The 16,431-nt window shown below is 34.2% G+C and overlaps 3 protein-coding genes across 3 annotated transcripts; all 3 read left to right on the top strand.

Annotated features, from left to right (window-relative positions):
• Positions 1–1,542: 1,542 nt before the first annotated feature.
• Positions 1,543–6,954, top strand: LOC113698312 (putative late blight resistance protein homolog R1A-4). The gene is made up of 3 exons (XM_027218095.2): positions 1,543–1,676; positions 1,898–6,347; positions 6,734–6,954. The coding sequence occupies exon 2, from the start codon at positions 1,910–1,912 to the stop codon at positions 6,323–6,325; it is 4,416 nt and encodes a 1,471-aa protein (XP_027073896.1). The 5' UTR covers positions 1,543–1,676; positions 1,898–1,909; the 3' UTR covers positions 6,326–6,347; positions 6,734–6,954.
• A 4,366-nt stretch (positions 6,955–11,320) lies between these two features.
• Positions 11,321–12,151, top strand: LOC113699917 (uncharacterized). The gene has a single exon (XM_027220261.2). The coding sequence runs from the start codon at positions 11,321–11,323 to the stop codon at positions 12,149–12,151; it is 831 nt and encodes a 276-aa protein (XP_027076062.2).
• A 9-nt stretch (positions 12,152–12,160) lies between these two features.
• Positions 12,161–12,823, top strand: LOC140010706 (uncharacterized). The gene has a single exon (XM_072058024.1). The coding sequence runs from the start codon at positions 12,161–12,163 to the stop codon at positions 12,821–12,823; it is 663 nt and encodes a 220-aa protein (XP_071914125.1).
• Positions 12,824–16,431: the final 3,608 nt, after the last annotated feature.

Below are 16,431 nucleotides of genomic sequence, written 5' to 3'. Positions count from 1 at the left end.
TTAACGAGAGTATATCTATTGTTCATTGTTTAAAGGTCCAACAGAAATTTTATCAGGTGTACCTTTATAGTCATGCACTAATTTAAGTCTCCTTTCCCATGCCATTGCTGGGAAAATTTCTAATCTACAGGTCCACATTTCCAATAATTGTACCACTACAGGGCCAAGAATCAACAAGAAGACAGTGACTCCTTACCTACCAGTACCGCTGCTACTTTGTCCGGTTTGATGGACCATCTCACTTGCAAAAGAGTCAATTGCGACTAGAGAGGGACTGCACTAGTACAGGGCTTGGTTTAGTTGTCACTGCTCGTTGGCCTGTGTGCATGGTTGAATGCATTGAGATGGTAAATTATATATAACCCCTTTTATAATTTTATATAATGTCAAATGACCCTTTTAAGATTTTAAAATAACTATATAACTCTTCGTAGTTTCATGTAAAATAGAAAATGAATGGAATGAATCATCGGTCACGACAATTGAATAAATATTCATTTTATGATTTGCATAAATATTTATTTTATTTCCTTATATCTTTTATATTTTGGGATGGCAATGGGGGCGAGGGGCTCTCGGGGCAGGGGTAGGGGCGGGAATTTTTCCCCCCGTTTAGAAACGGGGCGGGGGGCGGGGGGGTATACCCCCGCCCCATCCCCCGCCCTGCCACCCGCAAAAAAAAATTATATATATATAGATATAATTATATATAATATGTAATTTAATTAGTTATAAACTTATGATAATGATATTATTAGTTAGATGTATTATATAATTTATATTAGTGTATGTAATATAATTGATATTATCAATTATACAAATAATTAGACATGTCTACTAATAGAATTTATTAATCAGTTATACTAAATTTACTAATACATTTATACTAAATTTTTAATTACACTTAATAGAATAATATTTTTTTCTCAAAAAAAAGCACAAACACAATTATGAATTAGTGATTGTATTTGTACCAAAAGTGAAAACTTAACTATTTTAATTATATTTATTTCATCATGTTGGATTGTATTCAAATAATTTTTGTTTGATTGTTTTTATGAATTTCAATTGTAAAATTACAATGAATAATAACTTGATGAGGTGTTGATATTTTAATACTTGATTATTTATTAAAATTTAATTATAATAAAATTTTATTAACTCCGAAGAAAAAATTTTATTAACCCCGCAGGGCACCTGCGGAGGAAGCTGGACGGGGCAGGGGTAATGGGAGGCGGGGGACGGGACGGGGGGCGGGGGGGCGGGGGAGGGGTCCCCCGCCCCGTTGCCATCCCTAATTTTACCCAGATGATCCCCTTGTAATTTTATGCAAGGTGACTAGGCTGTTGTTGGATTTGGTATTTAAGTAGGGAATTATTGGTATTTCAACTTGTAATACTATAGAATTTATTTTGTATCAAATTTTCGGGATGAAATGAATATTTTAAAATATTAGAAGAGTCATATCATAATAGGTGAAATCACAGGGACGTTACCTGTAATATATCCAAATATTTTAAGTGGTTTGGTGAGGCTCTTGCACAGCTTCCCCCAATCAGTTGACTCTTTTCTTTCCTCTCCTCCAAAGCTCGGAAGCAATCATCTAGCTTTTCTTTTCCAGTAAGACGTTTTCAATTATTTTCAGCTTCAAGTTTGTGCAGAAGGTGCTAAAATAGGTATTCTTCTTCCCACTCTTCATCACATAATTCATTTCAATTGATGTAATAAAATGTAATGACATATCTGAGTTAATTTTTGACTAATCAATGTATCGATTACCTTTTACTAACTTTGGAAATACAAAAAATTTGGAGAGATAGATCTATAGTAGAAATACAAAAAATTTTAGTAGAAATACATAAAGTTGTTATTGATTAGAGAGATGGATCTGTTGTAGAAAAATTTGGAGATGATGGCTTCTGCCGCTGGGGCTGGTTCTTCTTCAAGCTTGGATCGCCTTAATTCTGCGCTGAAACGCATAAAGTATCGCTCGGTCATCCTGTCAAAAGTCACAAATGATTGGGAATTTTTGGCAAAACTTTGGAAATCCGGTCATGAGAGGAGTGAAGCCGCTACAGATGAGGAGAAGAGGAGTATGGACATCTGCCTCAAGATTGAAGCAACAGCCGAGGAGATTGCCCAGGAACTTACTCGTTTCCGTACAGAAAAGATGGTGGATGATCACCATATAAAAGATGAAGAAGCCCTAAACGAATTAGCCCATGATTGTGGAACAAAAACCAAGCGCTTGATTGCTAAAGTTGCAGAAGCTCTTGACCGTTTGTACTTGATGTGGTCAAGAGGAGGCGGCGGCGGCAGCAGCGACAGCAGCTCATTTGTATTTGATGACTCCTTTTGCAAATATTTACTACTGTATGTACGGTCAACTGTGTCCTTGATGGCAGCTAATCACTGGGGTTATGAAGATTCTGGTGTAATGATCCATTTCCATTCCTTGTATTATAATACAAGGAACATCGAACATTACCTTGTTTCATTATTTCATGCCCGCAAATTCCTGGGATCAGGAGCAACAACAGATGCTCGTGGGCTGCCTAGTTTTGATGCTTGCGTTGGCCATGTTTTATCCCTGGCCCTACGGATTGCAAGTTGGTGTAGTGATTGCTGGTTAAATTGCAAGGCAGGCCGAATCCAGGTGATGAAAAGAGAGCTGGTTGAGTTCCTGGTGAATCTGCACAATGAAATTCATCCTAGTAATCCCAAATTCATGGGTTTCCATCTCAATTTCCTTATGGCTCTCTCGTGTTCCGAGACGGTTGCGTTTAATGATTTTCTGCGCAGTTTTTGCGACTATCTATTTTGTGGTAGAGATGGACATTTTCGACACAAGGTGTTTTCACTGTTACAGCTCTTTCTCTACGCTACTTCTGTACTGGATGATGAGGACACAGCACGAAGTTTCATTCCAGAAATTCATGCAGTGCTAGTAGAGATGGCATCTATATTTGAATCAACTGGTCGTAATGGGAAAAAACTGGACAACTCACCACGCTGTTCTGAGTTGCTTACAAAGATTTGTCTTCTTGAAGCAGAGCTTTTCCTTGTGGTGCAAATCCATGGCACGAAAAGGAGTAGAAACATTTCTTCCCTTTCCTCCAGTATGCTTCCCGATTTTGACAATATCATGGACAATTGTAGACAAATCCCCAAAAGTCTGCGCACATATTCTGAGAAGTTGCCATTGGGAACGAGATTAGATGGGAAAAAATTGTTGGCACTGATTGAATCAACATTCAAGGAGGAAAAAACTCTCTACGAGTCATCTAGGCGCAAGGAAATCACAGCATCTGCAGCGAAAAACTCACTTCTATTACTTCGTTTTAAGATTGTGATTTTCAAGGGAGAGTCATTTCTGACTGAGCTGTTACTTCTAAAGGGCAGGAATGACGAAAGGCTAGTAGCTCGTGGGAAAGATAAAATGAAACTCCACCTTCAGAAGTTTGAGTATATCACACTAATTCTCTCAGACGAGAGAATTAAGAACAGGGATGTATTAGAAGCAATTGGAGAATCCCTTAGGAGGCTGACATGTTTCTCTTACTATTTCCTTAACACACGAGATGAAATGACCAACCTTCCAATTTCTGAGCTGTTAGATGAGGCGAAGCATTTGACCAAGGCAAAGCTCACAGAGATTATCCCTAAATTTCCAAAGTTTGATTTCCCCAAGTCTTCCAATCTGAATTTCATTGATTTTATATGGAGAAACCTTGGGGAACCGCTGAAATATAATCCTGCATCAACTGCATTGGCGAAGCACCACATGGAAGAGATTCAAATACATCTCCAGTCATTGAAGTCTTCTCTTGAGAATGTTTCACAGTTGGACATTGATGAGCATCCAGAGCTAGAAGATCTTGTTGATCGAGTCACTGATTCGGCATATAAAGTGGAGTACATAGTTGATTCAATTGAGCTTGATGCTCAATGGCAGTATTTCTTCTGGTTGGACAATGTGCTGGAGGAGTTGAGACTTCTCAGCGAGAAGGCCAGGAAAATTCATTTGACAACTCCTGATGCAACAGTCCAAGAATCCAAAAATGTCACTCTGGTTTCACTTGACAGGTCATCAAGAAACAGTACAACAGCAATTGACGAAATTGTGGTGGATATTAGCAACAGAGAAAATGAAATTCGCAACCAGCTTATTTGGGGATCCTCAGAGCTAGACATCGTTTTTATTGCTGGAATGCCTGGTTTAGGCAAGACAACATTGGCGAGGAAGGTGTATAGCAGTCTTAATGTCACGCGCCACTTCCATGTTCGCGCATGGTGCACTGTTTCCGAAAAATATGAGAAAAAGAGATTATTGCTTGAGATTCTAACAGGGATTTGTGAGCCCACGGAAGAGATTCGGCAAATGAGGGATGAAGATCTCAAACATGAATTGCATAAGTTGTTACTTAAAAACAGGTATCTCATAATTATGGATGACGTTTGGGATGCTGAAGCTTGGAATTACTTGAAAGACTCATTCCCAAATAAAAAGAATGGAAGTAGAATTCTCTTCACCGGTCGCCTCCGTAGCGTGGCCCTGGAAATTAAACAGGAAGGAGAAGGTTATCCTCTTTCTCTTAGCCTTTTTTCTCAGGAGGAAAGCTGGCAGCTGTTAAAAAAGAAGGTATTCAAGGAAGAAGGTTGCCCTGATGAGCTGTTGGGAGTTGGAAATGATATTGCTTACCGCTGTCAAGGATTGCCTCTTGCTGTTGTTGCAGTTGCTGGTATACTGAAAATGACAGAAAAAAGCCAAAATTCGTGGAAAAGAATAGCAGATACCTTGAGCTCACAAATAATTGACAATGAAGGAGCTTGGTGCAAAGAAGTCATAGATCTCAGCTACAAACACTTGCCAGAATATCTTAAATTGTGCTTTCTGTATTTGGGAGCTCTTAATGAAAATAGAGATATTCTTGTCAGCAAGTTGATAAGGTCTTGGATCGCAGAAGGTTTCATACCAGAAACTATGGAAGGCTTTGAAGATGTGGCCGAGGCTTTCTTGATGGATCTGATTGACAGAAGCTTGGTGATAATCTCCAAAAGAAGATCCAACGGCAAGGTTAGAGCATGTCGCCTCCATGATCTTGTCCTTGATTTCTGTAAGTCTAAAACCAAGGATCAGAACTTCTTTCAGCTGATAAACAGATCTGACAATCCATATGCTTCATTTCCTAGTACAGATTACGGTTTTGAATTTGATTTTTACTATCATTCATCTCCTGCATCATTTGCATCCTATCGGTTGGCTGTATATTTGAAGCGAAACCACTTTGTTGAATCAAATCCTTCTGGCTTGGCCACCCGTTCTTTGTTGTTCTCTGCGTGTACAGATTCTAAACCAGACCGTCCTTATGACATCTCATTCATTTGGGACAAATTCAAATTACTTAGAGTGTTGGATTTTGAATGCTTCAACTTGGGTATTTCATTTCCTGTTGAAATTGGACTTCTGGTACAGTTGAGATATTTAGCAGTTGGAGGCTATCTGAAATCCATTCCACAATCGATAGCCAACCTCAGGAAACTAAGAATTCTTATTGTTAATGGGTTAAGCGGTAAGATCATATTACCGAATACTATTTGGAGCATCACAAGTTTAAGGCATCTTCATGTAAAAGTCCATGTTGCTTTCGACTCAGATGATAAAGAGCTTGGTGATGGCTCTATGTTAGAAAATCTGGTCAGCTTTTCCTGTCCATCGCTTTCTTGTGGTGAGGATGCAGAAAGGATAATAAAGAGGCTTCCAAATCTTTGCAAACTGAGTTGCATATTCTATGAATCACCAGATTCTTCCACGAACTGCAATCAGTTTCCGAGATTGAACTGTCTAACTCATTTGGAGTCACTCAAGATATTCTATTGTGGAAGCCCTCTTAACAATGGTGAGTTCAACCTCCCTTTGAATCTAAAGAAATTGACTTTATCAAACTTTCGCCTTCCGTGGATTCGTATTTCCACAATTGGGAGACTACCAAACCTGGAAGTTCTCAAGTTACATTCTGGTGCCTTTGAGGGGAAAATATGGAATGTTGAAGAAGAGTTTAAGAATCTCAAGTTCTTGAGCTTAGACAATCTGAACATTGCTCAATGGAATGCCTCTTGTCATAATTTCCCCAAGCTTGAAAGACTTGTCTTGCAAAATTGCAAAGACCTTGAAGAAATTCCGGAGGACTTTGGTATGATAGGTTCATTGCGAATGATTGAAGTGAACTGGTGTGGAAAATCTGCAGAAGAATCAGCAGACCAGATTAAAGAAGATTATGGAGATATCAAAGTCTTTATTAGGAGTTCAAATTTGAGATCATGAGCATGATTTGGATCACATACTCGTAAGTCTATTTAATGAATTTCCAGCTGCTTATACAACTGCTTCATTCATTTCTGAGATGATATCTCTTGTATTTCTATTTGCTTCATGACATATAGCTAGTTAAGAACTACTTAGGCTGCTGTATCATAAATTGCTTAGTCTTGTTAAATCTGGAAAGGCATTTGCTGTCCTCTTGAAACTCATTGCATCGTGTTGTCTTAATTCTAGTACTAACTTGGATTTAAACTTGTCAGTACCGTTAATTGCTAATTTTGCAACTGACCACTTGCAACTTCTTAATCTAGGATTTTGGTTTGGTAAATCATGTATGAATCTTGCCCCTGAGAACATTTTCTTGGCCTTCGTTGGTTCAATTTGTGAAAACTCATCATTTAGATATTCCAGGGAATTGGTGCTCTAAGGAAAGGGAGGTTGATGTCTATAACTTGAAGATTCGGCTGGAACTTTAAAGGTTTTTGTTCACCACAAGCAAGAAGTTGATACCAAGCTCTGCATTACATTGGAACCTTGTAATTTTGTATTGTAGATTATATTTTTGACCTAATGTAGCATTCTGGTTGTGATTGCTATAGTTATTGAGCTCTGCCTACTTGTTTTATGCTGAATTCATGATGAACTGATGAAGAAGGGAGCTACTAGATGTGTTATCGATGCTTGTTTGATGAAACTGAAATGCAATTGCTTGTTATTATCAAGACCGCCTCTTTTTTTTTTTTTTTCCCTAACACATTCTGAAGCCTAATATTAACCGAATTTGATATTAAATCAGAAAGGTATTTAATGATGAAACAAAGAATGTCAAAAATTTTCTTAAAAAAAAAAGTTTTGTGAAATTCAAATTTCAAATTTAGTAAATTAATGATTTCCCAACCAATTCTCATGCCTTGGAGCGCTCTGAGGGTTGGCAATTTTAGCATCTAGGAGAAGATGACAGGGGCATATACCTGGGATGGTAATAGTGATATCTTGGAATTTTGATGTGACGGTTTCGGGATTCTGTAAATGGTTGGCTGAAAAATTGATCGATCGAGTCTAGATTTGATTTCGGATTTCGATAAAACGGAATTTGATAAAACTAAAATATATTCAATAATAATGTTTGGCAAAATAGTTTAGGAACGAAAATTAAGAATACGCTACCGATTATCGATCGAATTTTTGAAACTTTTATAATACAATGGAATGTATATATACACACACACACACACACACACACACATATATATATATATATATATATATATATTCCTAAATACTAATTAGTAATGAGTGATTAGTTAACTACTAACTACTAATTAGTAGTCTCGTAAAGTATTATTACTTAAATTGATTGAATTTTGTTGGAAAAAAATATGATATATTATTTTGGTGCAATAAATTTTTTTGCAGAAAATTAAAATATTTTGGCTTGCAATTGATATTTTGAATTTCGGATATTACCTAATTACCGATTTTTCGGTTGAAATATAATTACCAATATCCAATTTACCAAATTAAAGTTTTTGGTGCAATAATTTTTTTGCAGAAAATTAAAATATTTTAGCTTGCAATTGATATTTTGAATTTCGGATATTACCTAATTACCGATTTTTTGGTTGAAATCTAATTACCAATATCCAATTTACCAAATTAAAGTTTTTGGTGCAATAATTTTTTTGCAGAAAATTAAAATATTTTAGCTTGCAATTGATATTTTGAATTCCGGATATTACCTAATTACCGATTTTTCGGTTGAAATCTAATTACCAATATCCAATTTACCAAATTAAAGTTTGGATGGTAATTGGATGTTGATCTTGATAAACTTATTCCTGCATTTTCAAATTTTTTTTTTATCAAATTCTCGATTATCAACCGATGAACACCCCCTCGTAAACGAAGTGGCAACGTAAACCGTCACTGCAAAGGCGGTTGTTCTAGAGCGATAGAAGACAGAGTAATTGTTGGGGGACTAAAACTGTGTAGCTGTACTAATCATTGTTGTAGAAGGACGAGTAAAGTTTTCCTTTAAACCAATTGAACACTTAATTTTGCTGTAGCATTATCGTCTGGTATTCAAATGAGTTTAATTCCTAAAACAATGCAAAATCTGCAATTTCATTTGAAAAAGAACCAAATACGACAAAGAGAAATCATAAATATCCAACAATAGGGTCCTCTCTCTCTCTCTCTCTCTCTCTGCTGTCATGATAAAATTTCTTACCTTTTTTGCTTTTATTTCAAAAGTAGTTAAGTGCGCTTTATCCCTTCTTTTGTCAATTGATTATGCTTTTAACTGGTTTTTTTAGCCAAAAGAAAGGTGGATTTGAGGAATAAGACTCACGATAATGGAAAATACGACTTAAATTACTATTATTATTATTATTTTGAATATGAGATTGCAACCGATCCACAATAATAAAACCAAAACTAGTTGATTTTATTAGAGGTGACAATTTTGGACATGATATGAACATGACTCGAAAATTATCTAACCCAAACATGACAGTGACAAAATTTGTTTTGCAATTGCGTTAGGGTGAGTTGACACGATTACAAAACATATATAGAATGAGTCGTATAGATCAGCTCATGGGTTTTGCATGAGTAAATTGTCGGTTAAATGTTAACAAAACTCGAAAAATACTTGAGTCAAACACGATATGAAAAATTTTGTATGGTAATTAGGTTAACACAATTATGACGCGCACAATTATGACGCGTATTCAAAATGCGTCATATTAGGATAACCCGTCAGTTGAGACGAGAACATATTACTAATGATGAAGTTCTATCATGTACCAAATTTTAATAAAATCTAAACACTCTATTTTCTATAAATATATAGATCATTTACAGGGGCGGAGGGAAGGGGGGGCAACCGCCCCCCCTCCAATTGTTAAAAAAAAATTTCTAAGTAAAAAAAATTTTATTATTATGTTTTGCCCCTCCAAAAATTAATCAAAAAATTCACTTTGCCCCCTAGGGCCCAAATAATAATATTTGAAAGTCCAAATAACACAGAAATTATTTTCTTAACGTATGAACTATGAAGTGCAAAGAAAAGATATTCAGTTAGTTAACTTGGCAATTGACTGCTACAATTCTTCTTCCTAAGTAGAAACGTCAAAGTAGAAAATAGAAACCTCAAAGGCTTGAGCCTTGAAGAACTTTCTCCTGTGAAAGCTTGAAGAACTTTCTCCTGTGAAGACCTTCCCCCGCTGGCTAAGGATTGTACCATTGCATTTTGCATGGTCTAGCCGTCTGGGTAATTTTTCTTTTAGCATTTGCTGAACCTGTCTTTTTTTTTTTTCCAGGAAGTAAAGGGGTTGTTTCATATTATTGTATCATCAGAGCAAGTTAATGAATTAGACATTGGTTGCTTAAATTGACCAGGTTAGTTTGACATTGCATTTATTTAGTGAAATGTAGGTGTAAAAAGTTCGCCCGCTAGTTGTTTGATGAATTGCTCGAGAGGGACTTGTATTATTTTTCATACTTGTAGCATTGAGTTTTATTGGGCAAATAACTTGTCGCATTGAGTTTTAGTTTTCTGCTTGTCATTTTACTGATTATATTTTATCATTGCTTTATTTATCATGGTTTTCTAGACAGCAGGCAGTAAGACCTTCTGAATATTTGTTCCTCTAGAATTGCCTATCTTTGTTTCCGTTTATACTTTAAAGTAATGCTTGTTTAGACTATAGAAACTTTTACTGGCATGGATAGTTATTGATTATTATTCGGATTACAGAATAGTAGTTGATGAGTTCAAGTAGGTGTTAGTTGTTCAAGTTCAGCCGATTTAATAACAAGCTATGAAAACTTCCTTGAGATATGTTTGAAATGAGAACTTGTTCTGCTCTAATGGAGATCTTTTATCATTTGTTTGCATTTTATTATTGAATAATACTTTGTGCATGTCACTTATGTCTACTTAGGTTGCAAATGTTCTTGCTGCTTTTACTACATTTCTATAGGCCATAATCAGCATTTCTCAATCAATTTTATTTCGATTACAGGTTGTTGTTTGTTGCAAATATAGTGGTAATGGCCAACAGGACAATTGATTCTTTTTTCAAGAAAAGACGTCTAGAACCAAGTGGAAGTGGTGAAATTCCTTGTCCTTTTCATGTTTCTTCTCCTAAGCATCAAACAAAGAAATTTTGTAGAGCTGAATCATTAGAGTTTGATATTTCATCCATAGAACGTGATCCTGGAAAGAGAAAATTCATTTGGGAATATGTAGAGCATCAAAAGGATGAGGTACGGAGAGCATATATTAAGTTTGGACCATACCAACCTGAGCTTCCGATTGAATCAATGGTTGTTGACAAGAAGAGCCGACGTTTCCTTTTCTCTTAGTATAAATTGTTTCCAGATTGGTTGGAATTTTCTCCAACAAAGAATGCTGCCTTTTGTATTCCTTGCTCACTTTTTTCCAAGCCAATGGACCGTTTTGGATCAATGGCCTTCACAACTAGTGGATTTAGATCATGGAAGAAGGTAAATGATGGAAAAAATTGTGCTTTTTTAAATCACATTGGAAAAGATCCTAACTCATCACACAAAGTGGCAATGCAATGCTATCATGATTTGGGAAACTCATTGCAACATCTTGATAAAATTATTGAGAAGCAAAATTCTGAGCAGGTTGCAAAAAATCGGTTGCAACTTCAAGTTTCCATAGATGCTGCAAAATGGTGTGCATTTCAAGCGGTGGCTTTTAGGGGTCATGATGAAAGTTTAGATTCTAACAATCGAGGTAATTTTATTGAGTTGATCAAGCATGTGTCTCCTTATAATGAAAAAGTGGCTGCTGTGGTTCTTGATAATGCTCCTCGAAATGTATCTTATACTTCTCCTAAGATCCAAAAGGAGATACTGTCCATTTGGTCGAGCAAGATACAAAAGCATATTCGAGAGGAGATTAGTGATTCAAAATTTTCTATACTTGTTGATGAGGCTCAAGATAGATCAAAAAGAGAGCAAATGGCTATTGTTCTTAGATTTGTGGACAAGCAAGGCTATATTCGAGAGAGATTTTTTGACAGTGTTCATGTGCACGAAACCAATTCCTTGACTTTGAAGAAGGAGATATGTGATGTCCTTTCTCGCCATAATCTTAGTATGCAAAACATTCGTGGCCAAGGATATGATGGAGCTAGTAACATGCGTGGAGAATGGAATGGACTGCAAGCATTATTTGTTCAGGAGTGCCCCTATGCATATTATATTCACTGTTTTGCTCATCGACTGCAATTAACATTGGTAGAAACATCTCAAGAGGTAATTCCTATGGAACAATTCTTTACAAACTTATCTCTTCTTATAAATTTAGTTTCATCTTCTTGCAAACGAGTGGACCAACTTAGAGTTGCTAGAGCTGCTAGAATTGCTGAATTGATTGCTATTGATGAACTTGAGACTGGTAGGGGTCAGAATCAAATGGGTACCTTAAAACGGCCAGGGACTACAAGATGGGGGTCTCATTTTAGTTCTATATGTAGCTTATTCACAGAATATGAAGACATTTGCTCAGTCCTAATTGATGTTATCAATTATGGAAATACATCAACTCAAAGAAGTGAAGCTGACAGAGTTTATGATTTCATGACATCCTTTGATTTTGTTCTTATTATGCATATGATGAGGGACATTTTAGGATTTGCACAAGTACTTTCTCAAGCTTTACAATGCAAATCTCAAGATATTTTGAATGCCCTTAAATTGGTTTCAGTAACAAAGGATCGACTTCAAAGTTACAGAGATAACGGATGGAATGAATTGTTCACCAATGTAAAGACATTTTGTGATGCATGAAATATAGAGATGCCTGATATGAATGTCATTTATAAAGCAGGTCGAGAAAGAATTCGAAAACAAAATGATCCAATTACCATGGAGTATCACTACAGGATTGATGTGTTTTTGGCAACGGTTGATTCTCAAATACTTGAAATGAAGAATAGGTTTAAGGAAGATGTAATAGAGTTGCTTATTCTTAGTTCAACATTGCACCCCAAAGATAATTTTCAGGCTTTCAATATTGAACAAATTTGTCAACTTGCAAACAAGTTTTATTCAGCTGACTTCACAGATCAAGAGAAGTTACACTTAAGAATTCAATTAGAGCTTTTCCAGATTGAGTTTTCCTATAATTCTCAGCGTCAAAATTTGTCATCACTTCAGGAGTTGTGCCAAGTGTTAGCGAAGACAAGAAAGTTAATGTGCTATACTCTTATTGATAGATTGATTCGTCTTATTTTGACTCTTCCTGTTTCAACAGTTACAACAGAGCATGTATTTTCTGCTATGAAAATCATCGAGACTTGTTTGCGTTCTAGGATAGAGGAAGACTTTCTTGCCAACACTATGATAATGTATATTGAGAAAGAAATTGCTAGAACTTTTGATGTAAATTCAATCATTGATGACTTTGATAAAATTAAAAGTCGTCATGCACAATTTCATATGTCCCACACAGTCAAATAGATTTGTAAATATGATGATATTTTTGTATATGTGAAGCGTATAAGTAATTTTCATTCTATATAAGGTTGTTTCTAATCTTGTGGTATATATGTTCACATTATTTTTTTTTTGTAAATATATTTTACTTTCATTACTATAGACTTGCCCCCCCCCAAAATTAATTCCTAGCTCCGCCACTGATCATTTATCAAGTGCAAAGATATTAGATGTCAATCCTACAAGGAAAATTTGTCAATTATTGATGGTTTTTAAGGAGTTTATTGCCAAAATAACTCTTCTTCCAAAACATTTACCCAAAGTAACCTAATTTTAAAATTTATTATCTTTATGATTCTTTTTTTGCCACTTAGGCTGCATATGTGCTAGGATGGAGATAAAGGCACATTTCATTTCTCTTTCCCATATAATATCTTCTCCAATTTTCTTTCTAAACCTTCCCGTATTTTTTTTGTTTAATTATTTTTCCTTTGTCAAACGTAATTCTAAGGAGCCAATATTTATATTAACAACACCTAAAAAATATGCTTCTCGAATCGATAATCTCAAAGCAAATAGAAGTTATTCTCTTGTCTTTTTAAGGAGTAGGAAGGATAACATAAATAAATATGATAGCTTTGAAGTTTTTGTAATTGCTTACAATTTTCATTGAAATTTTTGCTACAATTTTTGTATTTTTAAAATTTATTTTTTCTAAAAAATATATGCAATAGGCTTGATACATTTTAAAAAATTTAGAAACCAATAATAGCAAGGTCAATAATGGCAGAATTTATTTAAATAATTATAAGGAAATTATAAAAGTTATGCAATCTTCTTGTGCCTCTATAATAAAAAAATTTAAATTTTTAGTTCATGATGGAAACTATAAATTAGATTAGAACTTTCCTTTCTTATTATCCTGCATGGCAATTAGAATAACTAGATGGCAACAATAACATCGTTATGGGAATAAAATTTGAAAGTAAATCACATTGGGAATATTTTTTAGGAAGAGTGTTATTTTGGCAAAAAAACTCGGTTTTCAAGCTCCTTTATTATTTAAACTATTACAAATGTAAGAAGTTAAATCTACACTACAAACATAAAATAAAAGTAATAAAAATAACAGTAGAAAACTCCTAGGGCTATGAAATTCTTCACTACTCATGCAAATGAAATTAACGTTTAGGTGAATGTTATTATCTTGGTTAGTTATGATGTAATTTCCTAATGTATGTGAATCAATTATACTTATAACTAAGTCATACCTATTATCGTGGTTATGAAATTAACTACAAATTTATTTTTTCTATGAAATTAATGGAACAAGTCATTAAAACCACATAGATGCACCTCTACTCTCGTGAGTGAACTTCCAAAGTTTAGCACTTCCTCGAACTAGTGTCAAGTTTCAATTCTCATTGCAAAATTAACACCTTAAAATTATCACAATTAATGGCCGGTTAATCATGATTAGAAAAGCAAAAATGATATATAACTTATTCAAAATAATATCATCAAATAATCAAGTAAATATCACTAACAAAATATAAAAAGTTCATCCATAACTCTAGATATAAACTTTAACTAAACATGAAGAGAATGAAAGAAAAGACTATACTTATATTATAATTAAATATGAACTCAAATACAAAAGAGAAAGTGATAGGAGAGAAATCACCCTTGCCACATGAACTCAAACTCTCTATTTTGATCCTCAAATCTTTATCCAAATCTAACTACAATGACAAGAAGGATGAACTACACTAACTGTACTATACTAATGAACTAAGAAAAACCAGTGAAGTCTACATTTTAGTAGTGTTTCTAACCTTCCGAAGTTATTAAACAAGCTAAACAAAGTACCTATTTATAGAGGAATTCAAGCTCAAAGTGAGTTGTTTCTAGTTGGTAAAGTTATCTCTTAAAATCTCCAAAAGTCGCTTTTTGAAGTCTATATGCTTGCTTGCCATATCCAGCCAGAATTTTTGTAGACAAATTGATCAAAAAGTTTGTGTGAATTGAGCACAAGTTACAGAACAATTTGTGGTCGCAATTGAAGAAAACGTGACCTCTGAAAATGCGGGTTGAGGTTGTGTATTACCCTACGTTTTATCTTATTGTAGGTTTCCTCATATCTAGTCAGTCCTCAACTTTGCTTTATTTTTTCACCAATTACAACAGATATTTTCTTGATGATAGAGACTGAATTAACTCTTATTCAAAACATAAAAGTTGTAGCCTTTGAGTTAGCTTTCCAATGCTTCAAGAATCACCCAATTTGGAACTCTGTAGATTACAAAATGAGCAAAATATCCTTGCCTAGTCAATCTCATATTTCAGCTTTTGACAACAGAAATGGCCAACTGTATTTTGATTTTTTGATTAGGAAAACTCATGAACTGGATTTTGATATCGCCATATGAAATGTAGAACTATGCGTAAGCTTTAAAATGGCTTATAAATCATCTCAATCTGATACTTGTAACTCAAGAAATAGTCCAAATACCAACAGGTATCAAAGTTATCAAATTCCCTTTCTTTTATACTTGCTTGTATTTCATCTTTTGCACTTCATATTATCTTTAAATCACTTCAAATCATCAATAAATCATCCAAACATCTTCTCAATTAACTCCATTCGATGATTGAATCATTAAATTTACAAAAATATGAAGTTTTCATCACTTTAAATCATATAAATGCAATTTTTGATACTTAAAACCATAAAATGTATGCTTTTACTAGAATTCTAGTTAATTAGTTATAAAAATAAGTAAAACACACCAAAACAAAATAATAAAATACACTTAAATAACTCAAAATACACACTTATCAAATTTCTCCACACTTGAACTATTTCTTGTCCTCGAGCAATTAAGAACTACAAACCAACAAAGATCCAAAACTTTGAAATTAAACATATGTGCACAATTCAAATTCATTTTCTCAAAACAAGGTAAATAAGCAATCATTTAATTAAGGTCAAGTACTTATAATATCAAGTAAAGGAGAGCCAATTATACCATAATTTTGACTAGGTCAATCAATTTCCCATTCTTTCCCAATTTCACAAGCAAGTAATTTCTATAGTCAATAAAAATACTTTCTAAACACATGATCATCTTCTTTTCTAATTTAAAGAGAAATTTATTCATACATTATATCTAAATATTTACTCGAATTGTGAAAGTGCCTTTTGATGGGAAGATTGACATGTTTAGATGAAAATCGCTGATTATTGAACACTTCACATCCTCAAATTGTCTTGCATACTATTAATTCAAATACTGTTTTAAGCGAAAGTTGATATTTATAGATGAAAACACTCGATTACTAAGTACAAGAATCATTTTAGTAGAATAACATTTATTCTCTCTCTTCTTTTTTTATTTTTTATTTTTTATTTTTCTTTTTTTCTACTTTTTTCCTTTTTTCTTTCTTCTTTTTTTCAAAGTAAAGATAATAATCATCCCTCAAAAGAATAATCATGAGAAGTGTATTGTAATTAATGACCATATTTATTACTTAACTATGTAAAATTAAGTAAAAAGAAGAAACTTCATCAAACATGCAAAATTTAGACATAATTTTCTCTACTTTATACGATATACTTTCCTACAAAGGTA

Source organism: Coffea arabica, chromosome 7c (assembly GCF_036785885.1).
Source record: "Coffea arabica cultivar ET-39 chromosome 7c, Coffea Arabica ET-39 HiFi, whole genome shotgun sequence".
Classification (NCBI taxonomy): domain Eukaryota; kingdom Viridiplantae; phylum Streptophyta; class Magnoliopsida; order Gentianales; family Rubiaceae; genus Coffea; species Coffea arabica.
Note: the sequence above shows the minus strand (reverse complement) of the source record. Positions and strands in the feature narration are given on the sequence as shown.